This window comes from Coturnix japonica, chromosome 5 (assembly GCF_001577835.2).
Source record: "Coturnix japonica isolate 7356 chromosome 5, Coturnix japonica 2.1, whole genome shotgun sequence".
NCBI lineage: Eukaryota > Metazoa > Chordata > Aves > Galliformes > Phasianidae > Coturnix > Coturnix japonica.
The window spans coordinates 49469096-49485317 of NC_029520.1; the positions used below are offsets into that span (position 1 = coordinate 49469096).

The 16222-nt window shown below is 53.8% G+C and overlaps 1 protein-coding gene across 2 annotated transcripts; it reads right to left on the reverse strand.

Moving 5' to 3' along the window:
- Positions 1-11168: 11168 nt before the first annotated feature.
- SIX6 (SIX homeobox 6) lies at positions 11169-13911 on the reverse strand. Of its 2 annotated transcripts, XR_001555886.2 has the most exons (3): positions 13167-13911; positions 12209-12492; positions 11169-11785 (listed from the first exon to the last, which is right to left on the reverse strand). XR_001555886.2 is itself a non-coding variant. In XM_015865713.2 (2 exons), the coding sequence occupies exons 1-2, from the start codon at positions 13736-13738 to the stop codon at positions 12324-12326; spliced, it is 741 nt and encodes a 246-aa protein (XP_015721199.1). In that variant the 5' UTR covers positions 13739-13911; the 3' UTR covers positions 12130-12323. The 2 variants fall into 2 exon arrangements, 1 of the variants encoding a protein (XP_015721199.1); XM_015865713.2 differs by lacking the exon at positions 11169-11785 and having other exon boundaries at positions 12130-12492.
- Positions 13912-16222: the final 2311 nt, after the last annotated feature.

Genomic DNA, 16222 nt, shown 5'->3' on the forward strand with positions numbered 1-16222 from the left:
GGAGATGTGCGGCACTGGCATGTCTCCACCATTTGGCATCTGGGGAATGGTGTTTCCTTACAGCTCTGGTGAGGCTGGTGGGATTGAACATCCCTCATTGGGCTCAGCCAAAATGAAACAGGGAAAGGAAAACTAAGGGGAAACTTGGCATCTGCTGCTCCTCTCACTGGGCTGTAAGGAAGCGGCCCATGGAAAAGCAGCCACATTCCCATCTGTAGCACTGTGTCCTGGAGAGCCGGGGCAACGGGCCAGGGGAGATGGAGCCTGGGATGGGTCGTGTGCTGTGAGCCAGGAGCTGTGGCCCCTCACTGTCCCTCCAAAGACATAAGTGCCTCTCCATCGTACCCCTCTCCATCACTGCATCTCCACAGGCCAAGCATTCACTGAGTGCCAAGCAGGCAAGCGGTTCACTTTCCTGGCATGTGTCCTCCTTGGCTCCCTGCTCAGACCCACGTCTTCCATTATTTGGTTGTTTATTTATTAATTTTCCCCCTCTCTTTAAAATTCGTCGTCTGTTCTGATTAGTTGGCTGCAGGCTTTGCAGTCCTGGTGCCCATCCAAGAGCAGAAAGCAGAGGTCTGAGCACTGGTACCTGGCACAGGGCAGCCAAAATCACCTCCCCTCCACCCAGAAATGGGGCTCAGAGGTATTAAAAGTGTTCCATTTTATACCACCTCTGGGTCACCCAACTGCATCTCCATGGAGAGAACCTCCTGAGGTCCTACTATGGAAATGCCACCTTGGGGGGGAGCAGGAGGGGCAGGATGTGAGGAGCCCCCAGTGGGGAATCCCAATACAAGGGAGAATGGGTAGAGAGGGCTGAGCCTCAAACCAGCAGAGCTGAGTCCCCGCAGCCCCAGGAGCCCCAGAACCGCCCCCTCCCTCTGCCCCAATGTTGTTCTTTCATTTTATTTTTAGACCCGCTGCTCCCGTTAGCTCTTTTCTATTTGTTTTTGGTTCTTATTATTCCTGGCTTCTCCCAGTGTTTTGCTTTCCTTCCTTAGCCCTCGCCCGGATGTTTATTCTCCCTGCTTGTTTTTGGACGTTCCCAAGGTGCCTCTTGGCTGGGAGATGGGGAGGGCTGTCAGCATCACCCCAGAGCTGCAGTGCTGTGCTCCCTGGGGGTCAATGGGGATAAGACCTCAACCTCTGGGTCCCATTTGTTCTGTATTCCCTGTTAAATTCTTAATTCCAGCACAAGGGCACAGAGTTCCCATTATTTTCTTCTTTTTGGGGTTCATCTGCATTCCTCTTCCCCTGAAATTCGCTTTTGGGACTTTAAAGGGCTGCAGGGAGCTCTGTGCCTCTATATGGGGATTTTTATTGCTCGACTTCAAAGCGATGCAATAACAGAGCGGGCGCTCAGGTAGGGAAAGGCTCTTTCTTCTCTCCATCTGTGGAGGTGTGTCACGGGACACCACAGCATCCCCACACACACACAGCGTTATGGGGCCCGAGGGGTGGAAAATAGAATGGGCCGAGAACTTTACATCAAAATAGTGTAGGTTTTGGATGGGAAAAGAACAGCATACACAGCCCGAAGTCATTATTCTTTAGGCTTAGAGGGGAGAAAAATCAGAAGGAAAAGCATTTGAGATGTAAGCACGGTGCATTTGCTGTCCCCCCTGTGTTTGGTTGAGCAGAGTAGGAGAGCTTGGCTTTGTGGGAAGCAGGGCCATACCCCACCCAGCCAAGAGCAATAAAGTGCAGTTTTCTGCATGTGTGTTTTTAATGAATGTTTTTAATTCCCCAGGGAGGATGGGCACTGTGCTGCCTGCTTGTGGCCTGGGATGAATGTTGATAACCATGGGACATTGGGCTCCATGGTGGGAGCAGACACCCCGTCCCATGCCTGGGGTTCCTGTTCCAGCCTCAGCTCTACTGATGGCACAGAAACCATCAGTCACACAAAGTATGGACATATAAATGGACATGTGTCTGCAGGGGCATCTCTTGAAGGTCACCTCGTACCTTAGGGTCTGGTTTCCACCCCACCACTGCAGGGTGTAGCTGCTGCACCATCCCCCCCATCCACTGCCTTCATTAGAAAGAGGAACATGGGGGATTTTTCATAGGATCATAGAGTCATTAAGGTTGGAAAAGACCTCGAAGATCATCCAGTCCAACCCCAACCCACCTCCAACCCACTGCCCATGTACCTCAGTGCCACATCCCCATGGTTCTTGAACACCTCCATGGACACTGACCCCACCGCTCCCTGTGCAGCTGTGCCACTGCATCCCTGCTCCTTCTGAGAAGAAGTGTTTCCCCATATCCAACCTGAACCCCCCTTGGTGCAACTTAAGGCCATTACTTCTCATCCTGTGTCCAACATAAAGAGCACTACCTGAGAGGGGAAAGCTATGGGTAGATGGGGACACAGCATCTCCATCACAGCAAAATCAGTACCACGGGGTCCTTCCATAGACCCAATCTCCATGTGCCTGCAGGCTCCACTGCTCCCTTAGGGCTTTTCTTAGGACACCGGCCCCTTCCCATAACATCCCCCCCATCATCACCCATCCTGTATCAGTGCTCTCCTGGCTGCCCGCGGCTGACCCTGCTGCTCTGCCGTTTCCCCACACGGGAGCGCTGTTGCCCCATGTTCATTGAGAGCAAAGCAACACAACCCTGCTGTTCTCCATAGGAAAACCTCACATAATCCCATGGCAAACCTCAGTGTTTCCAGCCCGCAGCCTTGAGTGTGAGTATTGCAGGTATCACCCACCGTTGTGTGATATTCCTTTTGGATCAGAGCTCTCAATGTTGTGTATCAGGACAGAGCTGCTTCCCAAAGGCCGTCCTGTGTGGGGACACAGCAAGGAGTCCTGGTGGGCCTGCAGAACCTGAGCATTCTCATGTGTCTCCCATGTTTAGATCATAGAATCATAGAATGGCCTGGGTTGAAAAGGCCCACAATGATCATCCAGTGCCAACCCCCTGCTGTGTGCAGGGTCACCAACCAGCAGCCCAGGCTGCCCAGAGCCACATCCAGCCTGGCCTTGAATGCCTGCAGGGATGGGGCATCCACAGCCTCCTTGGGCAACCTGTTCAGTGTGTCAGTGTTCATACCATGCAGAAGATGCTTCCAGGTGCGATGCTTTCTGCCAACAGCCAGGGGATTTTCACACCTGCTGGGAAGCAGGAAGGAGAAAAAAACCCAACAAATTCTCACTGGCAACTCCATATGTTTTCATCTTTCCCATCTGCAGCACTGGCTCCTGGGGGCTGCTCCATGGCCGGGCTGGAAAGCAACTTCAGGTTCTTCAAATCTGTATGGCCAACACCCAGCTCCTGGTGGGGCAGGGGCTGTTTTCCTCCTGCAGGCACCCTTGGGCCCTGGCTGTAATCTTGAAGCATCTGCTCCAAATCATCCAGGATTACAGGAATTAAAGAAAAAACCAATTAGAGACCCGGGGTCCTACAAGCACAAATCCGTTTAACCTTAATCTCATGGGGAACAGAGCTGCTGCCCCTTCCCAAAAGGCAAAGGGACAGTCTTCCCTCTGAATATTTTTCTGTGTGTCCTCTGGTACCATCCCCTCTCAGCTTAAATATACTCATTGTTACCTATGCAGACTAATGGAGAAAGGGCACACAAGGCTTTGGGGTCTGTCCCACCCTCTATCCCACCATGACCACCCTCACAGGCTTTAGTGGCAAATCAATGTAGAAAACACCCTGGCATCCATTGGGAGGATCTCTCCTTCCCTATTTCTTGCAGTGCTGTAGGGTTTCCTCCAGCAGTTGGTTACGTCTCTCACTGCTGCTCTGAACTCCTTAAAACATAAATGTTTTAAATGCCACCCCATGAGATGCCGAGCTCCTTTGGACTCCAGTTGGACACCATCAACCCTGCCTTGTGTCAGTGGTGCTCAGTGAAGGATTCTTCTCATGAATGGCCATTTGCAGGACAACAAATCCCAACTGTGCCTTTTCCATTTTGGTAATTTCTCTATGTGATGAATGAGAAAAGGGATGTGACCCCTCAGCACCCCCAGGTGCTTCCATCTGCTTCCATCACTCAGAAGATGGCAGTGAAGAACATTCTCAAACTCCTGCATGACAGACAGATTTCATTTGGTCTATATACCATGTGGGCTGGGAAATCTGGGCTTGGCATCGTTTATGGAGGCAGCTAACAGCCCATCTGCTTGGTGCCCATCAGGACACGACCTCTATCTGTCTCCCTTGGAAAAGCTGCTGCCCACCTCACCCATCTCTGGGACAGTGAGGGTTTTCTTAGGGATCCTTGGGTTTTCCCAATGCCTGGCAGCACTGCTTTTCTTCTGTCTTTGCAATGGAGATTCACAGGCATGGAAAGAGATGTCTCTCAGGGTCTGTGTATTTTGGTACAAAGTTGTGTCTTTTTAATGTCTGGCTGATTCATCCCCTGAAAATGGCGATTTCATGTTGTTCTATTAGGATCCGGCTGAATGGCCGCTGCAGTCAGCTGGAACCTCTCAGTTAATCATCAGTTTGGATCCAGTGTGAAACAATAGCGAGATGTGACGTAGAGCTCAGCAGCCTGTGCTGGGGGAAAGATCATTTATTTATGCTACAAATAAGCATTACGCTCCTATTAAATAAATAAATGAAGCCATTAATCACACCCACTTTGCAGTGCTATCAAATGGTCTTTCTGCTCCACAGCAGATTTCTTCTCTAGAAGGGTGGCACAGCTGCCCAGGGAGTGATGGGGTCACCACACCAAGAAGGCAATGAGGGATGAGGGTGGTGGGCATGGTGGGGTGGGTGGATGGTTGGACAAGATGACCTTGGAGGTCTTTTCCCTTCTGATCCTTTGCTGGGGCTCCAAAGGCATTTTGTGGCTGCTCTGAGCCATGCCCCAATGGCTTTTTTGAAGACAAAAGATGTAAATGGGATGGGTAATGCTGGGCTGAGACACCCGGAGCTCCCTGAGCTCTCAGATGTGTGCACTTGGAAGGTGAAACCCAGACACCTTGTGCTTGCTGAGCCAGGCTCATAATGCAAACAAAACCGAGCAGAGACACTGTGCATCTGTGTATGTACAGTGACATATAGAGGTGACACGTGAGCAGCAAGTTCCAATGCCTGGAAGGCCAGGAGAGCCTCAGCAAGGTGACTTACTCCTAACAAAGCACGGGGAATGGTTCAGAGTAATAAAGAAAACAGCTGAAAACCACAGTGCAGAGTGGTTAGAACAGCCCTTCAGCTGTCACCCTGCCTCGTGTGCTGTGGCTGTGAGTGCACAGCCCCCCCCCCATGACACAGGCAGCCCCCCAAGTCCTTCAGGAGCACAGGGATGCTGAGGAATGCTGCTCGTGGAGGTTCCACATTGCAGGATCAGCTCAGTGCTGCTTCTGCAGTGTGAGGGAGCAGCAAAGAAATGGCATTTCTGATGAAACAGCTGAAGCAGCAGGGATTTACTAAAGCAGTGTTACACTGCCCATGCAGTTTGCTCGCTTGGCTGTTGCTAGCAGTTCAGATATTGTCCGAGCTGTCCTGCTCATCAGTGCATGAACTCAGAAAACACTTAAGCCACTACCAGCTCTGTGCATTATTTCAGCTGGAAGAACCAGGGTAGGTAAAGTAACGATGATGGATCTAAATGATAATAAAGTCTCCCTGTTGAAAATTTAAAGTGCTACACAACTATTTTTAGTGACCTCTCCAGCTGAGATAATGCAGGGAGCTGAGTAGATGTGAACACCCATCTTAGGTGAACTGATTCTTCGCAAACCAAGGTGGATTGGAGGAGGTTAATGTTCATGCTCCAATACAAGAGATACCAGCCATATAAAGAGACGTGTTGTGTGCGTGTCAAGAAATAACTTATTCAGTATGGGATGTGGATGTGATGTTTTCTTCCTTTGTGCACATTTGTTTCTGCAATGGACATTTCTTCCCATCCAAACACTAAGAGCTCCCTCCCTCCTCTCCTCCCCCCTATGTGTGTAATGTGCCTGATGTGTGCTGACTCTTCAGGAAAGCAAAGGCTTCTTGGGTGGGGTGAGAGAAAGGATTTCAATGGGGTTTTCCAAAACAAAACACATGGTTTTTTAAATACATTCTAAAATACATTTTCCCCCCTCTTTAACACCACCCTCAGTCTGAGCCCTCAGGTCCAAATTATCAGATCCAGAACCTCACATAGAAGCGACAACGTCCAGATTTTGTAGCTCCTGAACTAGAAGGGCTGAGCACCTGCAGAGAGATGCAGCATGTTGGGTGTCTGTGCAGCACTGCAGCACTGCAGCAAACTCCTTACTTCCCACAGCACAGTGGTGTCGGAAGGGCTCCGTGTGTCCTCCCCTCCCAGCCCTCAGATGGCAATTAGCGACATCAATAAGTAAGAGGACAAATACTTGTCTCTGCAAAACAAGCCACAGGCAGAGCAGCAGCTCTCTCACTTTCCTCCTGGGCTGCGTTACAAACCTTAATGTTTTATATTTCATCTGTTTAAAGCCCCCTGCCTATGCACACTTCATTTGGAGATGATGCCCTTAAAACCAATGGGCGGTGAAGTCTTGGAGCGGGTGAGACCCGAGGCTGCTGTGTCCATTGAGTCCAATGCACACAATTAAATGGACAATGGATTTTCAGGGAGATCTTCAGCTCTGGGGTTCCTGGGGCTCCATTTAGCAAAGAGCTCTTGGAATGAAGAAATGACTCCGTTGAACTCTTGGCTCCTGGAGGCAGTGAGTGTCCAGCAGAAGCCAAGCCAGGAGAAAAGGGCAGAGTGCAGCTAAAGCACTTCAGTAGGAATGTGTACCAGCACTTGCATTGTAATATGCTGAAATACTACTGGGAAAATCAGCTGGAAGGAGATGAGCAGATCTGTGAAGAGCCACGAACTGTGTGCTGACAAGTACCAGCCAGCATTGCTCTGCTATTGCTTCCAGAGCTGCTCCCCATGCAGACACCCCACTGCTGGAGCCCGGGAGTACTTCTGACCCCTGGGTGACCTGCCCAGCAAAGCTGCTGGGAAATACTCCATTGCCCTAAGTATAACCATCAAATTGGTTAGCAATGCTCCTCCAGCACTTGGGATGTCAAAGGATAAAAAGGAGCACGGGGTGAGAGGGAACAATACTCACAGAAGCTCAACTTTGGCCTCGGGTGTCTCATCTATCTCTGCAGTCAATAGGCAGGGACGAGCTCTCGCAGACGGGGAGCTTGATTAGAGAGCTGATCTCGGTTAACAGTGCTCGGATCTTCTTGCTGGGAAGGATGGAGGGGGAGGAGGTCAAAGCGTCTCTCTGGGCAACAGAGCTGGATTGGCAGGGCTGGATTAGTGCCGGGTGGGATTAGGGGCTGTGCGTCACCCACCCGGGATGGTCCCTCTCTCACTGCCTGCACTGGGGACCTCAGCCTGGGAGCATCTGTCCCTGGTGGCTGCTGGCTGTGCTGGGAAGCAAAGGGCAACGAGTGCAGGAGAAAGTGCCCAGGAGCCCAGGTGATGTTGTACAATGGCCCTCAGAGCCTTACAATGGATTTAAAGAACCACTTGGCCTGAAGAGGTGGTTCTGATGTAAATGCTGTTCTCTTGCAGTGTCTGAAAAGCCCAGACCTGTGTGTCCCCGTGTGTGGCTGGTTTCACTGTTCTTAATGGGGGGGTTGTCCTCCAGTGTGAGGTTCCAGACAAAGAGCCATCATTCTGGTCTCATGACTCTTCGGTATTGCAACTGTGCTATGAAAGCACTTCAAGAACTGCTTCTGCAGAAGCACGTGTATTTCAGTAGGTAACACAGCCAAGTGAAACTGCTAGAAATACAATCACAGAACCATTAAGGTTGGAAAAGACCTCTAGGATCACTGAGTCTGATCCCAGCCCACCCCCACCATGTCCACGTCCCTCAGTGCCACCTCTCCATGGTTTCTGAGCACCTTCGCAGTGACCCCAGCACACTCTGGGCAGCTGTGCCACTGCATCACCACCCAGTGGGTCATGGAAAAGAGGAGGGGGTGGCAGAACAAAGCTCCATGCTCTCCCTGGTGAAGCCTCCAGTAACGTGTCATTGTGGGTTGCTGTGGAATGACTGAAGAAATGCAGAGGAGCTCGTTTTGCTCATCAATGTGTGTGTGTGCAGCTATGCAGAGATCAGCTCAGGCTGTGCATCTCCTGCAGGAACCCCTCAGAAATCTGCATTCAGCCCATGGGAAGTCTTCTGAGGGGCAGAGCTTCAGAGAAGTACTGGGACGAACAGCTTTAAGTGGAAATATAGAGGTGCACCTAAACCCTTTAAGTGATTTGGGATATCTCAGGTGGTTTAGTACAGCTGTATGTGTGCGCAGATATTAAAACACATGAAAGATTCATCATTTAACCCATGAAAATAGCAGGAGAGCCCCTGACTCAGGGCGCATCAGACCAGGTGGCATCATCCTGCTGTGACAGCAATGAGCTGAAGCTGCTGCAGATGTTTCCCCAGAGGAGCCTGTGTTGGAGGAAGGTGTGTTTGGGCAGAGCCCACATGAAGGTCAAGAAGGGGCTGTGAGGAGGCAGCGCATTGACACTGCTTTTAGAGCTGAGGTGTCATTGTGCCTTCAGGGAGGGCTGCAGGGAACAAATGCATGAACCCACTTTGCTTTTATAATGTTTGAAGTTGGAAACTGACATCCAGACTGGATTTCTTATGGGGTCTGTGTAACAGATTGAAAAATAGCAGGGTTAAAATGGGCTTCCCAGGGAATTGCTGCATTTTGGAGGGGACTTGGACTTAAAATGTTGGAGGGAGGAGAGCCATTTCTAGGATTCCCACAGGCTGTCCTGAAACAGAAAGAAACACAAATCCAAGGGCTTTCTCCATCACGCCCATGCTGAGAATGAAGGCAGATGGATTGCAAAGTGCTCCATCCCTCTGGGGACCTAACACTGCCTGTTCCTTCCCTTAACTCCCAGCCAGGTCTCACCCCTTCTAAGGGAGGCGCAGCAAGATCAGCCCAAGGTTCAGGATCCCCTGCGTGTGCCTTGGGGAGGGAAATGGGGAGAGGATGGGGGCAGGTTTGGCACAGGTGATCTGTGGCCTCTCACACCTCCATCCTCTGTTTGTATCTCCTGGAAGAGAAATAAATTAGAATATACAGAAGCCGATGCATTCCCGAGGGGGAGGTATGAGCGTCACTGGAGGTATTATGCTCTCTCATGGTATTACCCCTGCTTCAGCTGGGGGTAACTGGATGTGAGACGCACTCTGATCCTCCCAAGCCTTTAATTGGATGCATTGGAAAAGTCCAAAATGCCAGTGGCTCCCGTGCTTCCCCCGGCTGTGAGACACGCCAGCTCCGTGCCACACAAGGCGTCTGCCAACTAGCCGAGCTGGGGGGGAAGCTGGGGGAACACCTCGCACGGCTCCAGACTCCCCCCCTTATTTCGTCCTGAAAAGCAAATAATGCAGTTGGGCGAGCGGCGGCGGCGGGGCAGTGAGGGATGCAGCAGGGCAGCACCGTGGTTTCCCGAGACCCCCGCACCCCCCGGCCTCCCCGCTGCCTGCTCTGTAGGGCCGGCGCTGGAACAATGCGTCCCGGCTAAGTGGAGCCTTCTGTCCCCAGCTGCACCGGGGCCGGGCTCGCCCCAACCTGCCAGCCTTTTGCTTTCCTCCTTTTTTTGCTCTTGCAAAATCAATTTGCGGACAGCTCCCTCATTTTTCCCCCTTGCGAACTTATTAGCTATTCAGCCCCGGCGAGCTCTCGTAAGCATCCTTTGTCCCAGGGAGGGCCGGAGCTCCCTTCATTAGCAGTGATTACCCTGAGCGGTCTGACAGCCTCCCAGCCCGCTTACAAGACTTTCCCATTCAGCCCCGCTCGGGGCTGCCCCGTTTCTCAAAAGAAACGGAAATATTCCCCCATTTCTCCCCCCCCTCCCTGGTTGAATAGAGGAAAAGCTGCTCCTCTCCTCCGCCCTCCCCGTTCGCTTCACTTTTGATACAACATTTTCCTTCTTTGTTAAACCGGAGAGAGAGGGGTCAAGGCAGACTTTTAGCGACCCTTTTCTGAGAGCCGTGTTTAATGTCAATACCTCTCCCTCCTTCCTTCCCCCGATTATTATTATTATTATCATTTTTCAAACAGAGGGAAAACTCGGGAGGGACGAAGCAAAAAGGAGGAAAAAAATAAATAGGAGAAAATGCGAAAACGGAAAGACGTTGCTTTTAGGTGCGGGGAGGGAAAAGGCAGAGGGGAAAAACATCTATGGGTTTCCTCCGGGGGTCGTAGAGGCGAAGCCGGGCTCTGGAGGGGGAAACCGGGGCCGGGAGCTGCTCGGTGCCCCCGTGCTCCCATCCGTGGGTTCGGACATCTGAGGGACCCTCGGAGCGCAACGTGCAGCTCTGGCGGCATTTCAACCCATTGTAGGAAAATATCTTACAGTGGCCGCTGCCCGGCCCCTAAATCCCGGCTTTTGTAGTTAGGAAGGAGCTGTAACCCAGCGAGGCTGTGTGGGTTCATCGAATTATCTCCTTCTTTCTATGTCTTTTCGAAAGGGTTCATTCCTCGCAACGAGACCCTACAGCCTGTACGCCCGCAGAAGCCAAAGGAGAAACCACAACGCGCTGCGCCTATTCCTTCGGAAAAGAAATGATTTGATGGATATATTATAATGAATTAACGGCGCTGTGCTTCAGCCGATTCCACTCTCGGGGTGAAATCAGGATTTTTTTCGCTCTCCCCAAAACTCCCGGCTAAGAAGCCCAGCTGTGGCCGCCCCGTTCGGCTCCTATCGGCCAAAAAGAATAAATCCCGAGAAAAGCAAAACGCGGTGCCCGGCTCTGGGCACGTCAGGGTGGAACCGGGGACAGACGGAGAACCCTACGAGCTCTGGGCCCGCTCACCAAACCGGGTCCCGACGCCGCCAATGTCACCCCGCGGGGAAAGCGGGGGTCGGGAAGGGATTTGAAGCAGCTCGGCAATACCTGGCGCCTGCCCCGTCCTTGGGAAAAGAGGCTCAGACACGGAGCCGACCGAAGGAGGCGAGACGGTGGCACTGCGGTGCGGGCAGCGAGGGCGGAGGGGAAAGAAACATCGCCTCGAATCGGAGCCGTGAAGCCGCGGTGCCCCCCGGGCGGTGCCGGGCTCGGGCTGCGGGAGGCGGCGAGCTTAGAGAGCTTAGAGAGCGGGCGGCTCGGCGAGGACACGGCAGAGAACGCGACGAGAGCGAGCGGACAAAAAAAGCACAGCTCAGGCGATTTAAAGATCAATGTCAAATTGTATAATATAAAATCCTTCTGCTGAGGGTGAAAGCTTAGCCCGCTCCTCGGAGCCGCCGTTCGCTTTCCTGCCGAAAAAAACCAGCCTTCAAATAGAAGGTGGGAGCACACGGCGCTGGGATTTGGGGTCGCTTCGCCCCGATCCGACCCTGCCCGGGCACGGAGCTGCTCATTTGCAGCCTCTTACACTCACCGAGGAGGAAGCCCGGCGTCCCCGCCTTGGCACAATTCACCCTTCATTCTCATCCTATTTCTCCCTCTCCTTTTCCCCATTCCTTCACCCGAAATCTCTAACCCGACAGACTGCAGCGCTGCCTCCTCCCTCCTTTCCCCTCGCACCGCATCCTCCTACAGCCTTTCTCCTCGCCCCTTCCCGACCCGGCCGACCCCTGGACTCCCCCACGGTACCGACACTTCACCCCGTGCCGGGACGCGGCTCTTTGGTTCCGAAGTGCCCGTTGCGCTGCGCGTTACCGCCGGGCCCGGGCCGTGCGCTGCCATTTGAAAGCAGATCCGAAGGTCGTTCACCAAATATTTTATTACGGTTTTTAGGCTGCTTCATACAGTTTTCGTCCTGCACATGCTCTACAAGTCACCTGTGCACATAGAGAACAAGCCAAAAAAAAAAAAAAAAGAAAAAAAAATATTAATAATAATAATAATAGAAAAAAATCTACTATCGCCATCCCTTAAATAAGTAAATAAACATTATATATATATATAAAAACCCCTTTAAAGTAAAGAGAAACCCAGCCACGAGAACTGCGCCTGTTCCTCTCCCTCCCCCCCCTCCGGATAAGGGCGCTCGGGCGTTTTGCAGTTGGCATTTTGTTCTTTTTCTTTTCTATTTTAAAACACTTTCTGTATTTTTTCCTTTATTTTTTCCTCTTTTTTTCTTTTTCTTTTTTTTTTCTTTCTTTTTTTTTTTCTATTTTTTTTCTTTTTTCCAGGCATGAATTCTGCGAATCCCGGGCAATAAAGGCGACAACGATTTTTGTAGCGTTGTTTTGTTTTCTCACGGGTTTTAATGCAGTCCTCTGCGGGGCCGGCGGTTCGGGGGGGGCTCGGTACCCCGGCTCCTGGGGTAGCGGTAGGCACTGGGGAGCCCCCCCCGCTTCGTCATGGCGCTCGGTGTCAGATGTCACATTCACTGTCGCTGGATGTGATGGAGATGGCGGAGGTGGCCGCTTTGCTGGAGAGGCTGACGGCTGGGCTGGAGGCCGCCCCCCCCGCCTCCCCTCCGCTCTCCTCCTCCGCTTGCAGCGAGCGCCCCGAGCCCTGCGCCAGGACCTGCTGCTGTAGCCTGCAAGGAAGCGGCACATCGAGCGTCACCGGGGGGCACACGGAGCACCCCGACATCCTGCAGCCCCTTCCCCGATGGGCAGAGGCCCCTCCCAGCCCGGCTGCCCCTACCCGGCCCTACTGCTGAGCACACCCGGAGGCTTTCGGGCTCTCTTCCCTGGTTTGGGGGTGCTGATAACAGCCATGGCAGGTGACAATCGGGCACTGAGTACCGGGGGGAGCCTCTCGCTTTACCGCTTGCCTGATTGCGTCAGGTTAAAATGTGGGGGAAAAAGTGAGAAAGAAGGAAAAAACCCAAAAAACCACAAACAAACCAAAAAGTGACCCAAGGAACTCTGGTGGGTGGCTCCAAGAATTAGAGCCCAGCGGGGATATGGGGCCGGAACGCTGGCTCTGCTCCGGACAGACACACGTGAACGAGGTGTCCGTGTGTCCGGACACGGGGCCGGGGGGCCCTGCTCAGTGCGGGTATCTCCGAGCTGCAGAGCACATGGAGCTGCCCGAGCCGGGATAAAAATAGCAATGAAATAAATAACAACAATAATCAAATTGAAAAGGAATGATGATGGCGATAACGATAATAAAAGAAACGAAGCTGTCGGGTTTTCTCTCGCTGCTTTTCCCCTGCAGGACCGCCCCGAGGCTCCGTAGGGCCGATCCCCTCCCGGCACCTACCTGTTCTTGGCGGCCGCCGCCCTGTCCCTTTGCCTGCGGTTTTTGAACCAGTTGCCCACCTGCGTGGGGGTGAGCCCCGTGGCCTGAGCCAGTTCCCTTTTCTTGCTCGGATTGGGGTAAGGGTCCTGCAGGTACCACTCCCTCAGGAGATGCCTCGTCCTCTCCTTGAAGCAGTGCGTCTTCTGCTCGCCATCCCAAATGGTCCTGGGCAGCGGAAACTTCTTCCTCACCCTGTATTTGTCCACCGGCCCCAAGGGGCGGCCCCGCAGCTTCTCCGCCTCCTGGTAATGCGCTTCCAGCCAGAGGGCTTGCAGCTTGCCGTGGGACTCCTTGGTGAACTTGTGGTTCTCCAGGATATGGTAGAGGTCGCTGTAGTTGCCCGTGTGGAAGGCCACCACCGCCCGGGCTCTCAGCACCGACTCGTTCTTGTTGAGCGCTTCGCAAGCCGCCGGGGCCACGGGCAGGGACCAGAGGAAGCGCCCCAGGCGCTCAATGTCCCCGCTTTCCTCCAGGGTCTCGCATACCCCGGCCACCTGCTGCGGGCTGAAATTGAGGATGGGCAGCTGGAACATGGAGGCGGCTCCGGTGCCCCCCGCACAGCCCCGCGGCGGGGAAGCGGGCAGCGGCCTCGGCGGCCGCCCCGAGCCCCGCTCCTGCCTCGCCCGGAGCCGGCGGAGAGAGGGAGCTGCGGAGAGAGGGCGGCGCGGGGCGGAGAGGCGACGGGGAGCGCTCGGCGGCGACTGGGGGCGGTGGGTAGGGGCGAGGAGGAGGAGGATGGAGGAAGGGGGGGAGGGCGGGCGTGGGGGGAGGGAGGGAAGGGAAAGGGGGGGAATAAAAAAGAAAAAAGAAAAACGGGAAAAAAAATAAAAAGGGAAAAAAGAAAAGGCACAACCCCGGCTCCACGCCGCCGTGCTGCTGCGGGAGAGGCTGATTCGCTGCCGGGCTCGGCAGATTGGCTCCGGGTTTCCATGGCGGGGCTGCCACTCACTGTCAGCCGCTGCCAATCACGGCGACAGGCAGCGCCGCTGAGCCCGGGGCACCTCCCCGGCAGCCACAGCTCCCGCTGCCCCGGGCCGGATCCCCGCCCCGCTCCCAGGGGTCACCATCCTTATCCCGAGGGGTCCCCGACTCTCTCCTGGGGTCCCCGACCCGTTCCATGGGGTTCCCGTCCAGCTCCGAGGATCCCCGACCGGCTGCGGGGATACCCGGCTCGCTCTCGGGGGTCCCAGTGTCACTCTGGGGGGTCCCCATCCCGCCCCTGGGGGTTCCCGTTCAGCTCCCGGGGTCCCCGGCTCGCTCCGGTGCTCTCTGTCTCTCTCCCAGAGGTCTCGGCCCCGCTGCCAGGCCTCCTCGTCCTGCTCCCAAGGGTCCCCGAGCCACTCCCGTGAGTGAGGTCCAGTGTCGGGAGTCCCTGTCCTTTTCCGAGGGCCCCCATCAAATTCCAGGGGTCCCCATCCCTCTCGCTGGGGTCGTACGGGCAGAGTGGGAAAGAGCTGGGGGGAGAACCGGGCCCCGGTGCTGATGGGAAGCCGGAGGGAGCGGGGCACAGGAGGGCGGCACGGGGACCCCTGGCCCGGCGCGGGGCCGCACACCCGGAGCTCGGGGCTCTGCGGGATGAAGCAGGGCGGGGGGATCGCAGACATCGGCCGCTGCGTTGTAGCAGCGCTGCCGGGAGCCGCCGCCAATGGATGAGGACAGAGCAGCGTAGGAAGGGCTGAGATTTAGGGAAAAGCTGCCCCTCGTCTCCCCTTATCAATGACTTGCCGTCTCTGTTACTACGAGGAAATATCTACAGAGGGCTCAGCGCCCATCTCTGACCTATTAAAGCTTTATCATTTCTCCTTCCACCCCCTCAACATTTAAAACCGTATTGTTTTCGGCTGAGTGGCCCTGCACAGAAGCAGAGAAGAGCGGCGGGGAGTGAGAAGTCATCGCTAGGTCAGGACGGCGACTCGGAGCAGATTTCAGGAATCTTGTGCAATATTGATCACCCCGAGGTAGCCCTTCCCTGCGGCTTCCTCCTCCCCGAGCCCCGACGCGGGGCCGCGCTGGGAGCGGAGCGGGGACGGCAGCACCGCGGCTCACGGGGCCGCGCTCTTTATTCCGCATCTCGCTGCTCAGCGGCGATGCCTTCACGGGAACGTGAGGAACCACGCTCGGAAAGGCAGCATCAATTCGGAAATAAGCTCAATATGTTCTTTACGAGGCTTTTTTTCTTTTTATTTTTTTCTTTATATTTTTCTTTCTTCCTGGAACACTCGCCAAAGGAACGCTTCCATGATTTGATATCTTGTTGACTTTCCTCTCTCCCTTTCCTTTCTATTTTTTTTTTCCCTTTAATTTAATATTTTATTATTATCACCGTGCTGCTTCTCTTTCTCTCCTCCTCTGCCGGTTGCCCGAAATGAAGCAGATTCCCGTTTCCCCCCATCATCCATCTCCCCTCAGAACGGAGCCGCACCGGGCTCGCCTCCTTTCCTTTAGTATCAAGTACAATTTGTCTTTTGCTCGTGAAGATTTGGTAAATCAGAAGGCAGATAGATAGCGCAGATGGTCGGAGGTGTCGGGTCAGATTATGGTACGCCTCAGTACAGTGCTAAGCTCATTCTGACGGAAAACCCTGATATTATTTTCACAGATCTACACAGTTCACTTGAAAAAAACCCTCGGAGCCATTTACATCATTTATGTGAGGCTCACAGCTAGCGGGATGGAGCAGCTTTCAATACTGCTCATTTTCATAGAACCCGACAGAGCCGGGGAGACAGAAAAGCACACGCAGAACTCACGGGTTCAGAAACGCTCCGCAGAAACTTAAAGAATAAACGAGGGAAGCTGAGGCTTCGCTTTGAGGATCAGGGTTGGGGGTACAGACCCTCCTGGGAAATGGAAGGGAAAAACGGGAGAAAGGGAAAATAACATCTGTAAATATTGCTGAGATTCAAACACTGATGTTTGACTCATCCACGTCACAGAGGACGGGGAAAAGCTTCAACTGAACAGCTCAGGGAGGGATCCCACATTACCCCGTCGGGAAGGATAAAAAGCCCCGAAGC

Excerpts from the sequence above, each read along its gene's own strand:
- SIX6 (XM_015865713.2), bottom strand. The coding sequence starts at position 13,738 with ATGTTCCAGCTGCCCATCCTCAATTTCAGCCCGCAGCAGGTGGCCGGG. Across the intron at positions 12,493-13,166 it reads GCGGCGGCCGCCAAGAACAG|GCTACAGCAGCAGGTCCTGG; the intron begins GTAGGTGCCGGG and ends GCTTCCTTGCAG.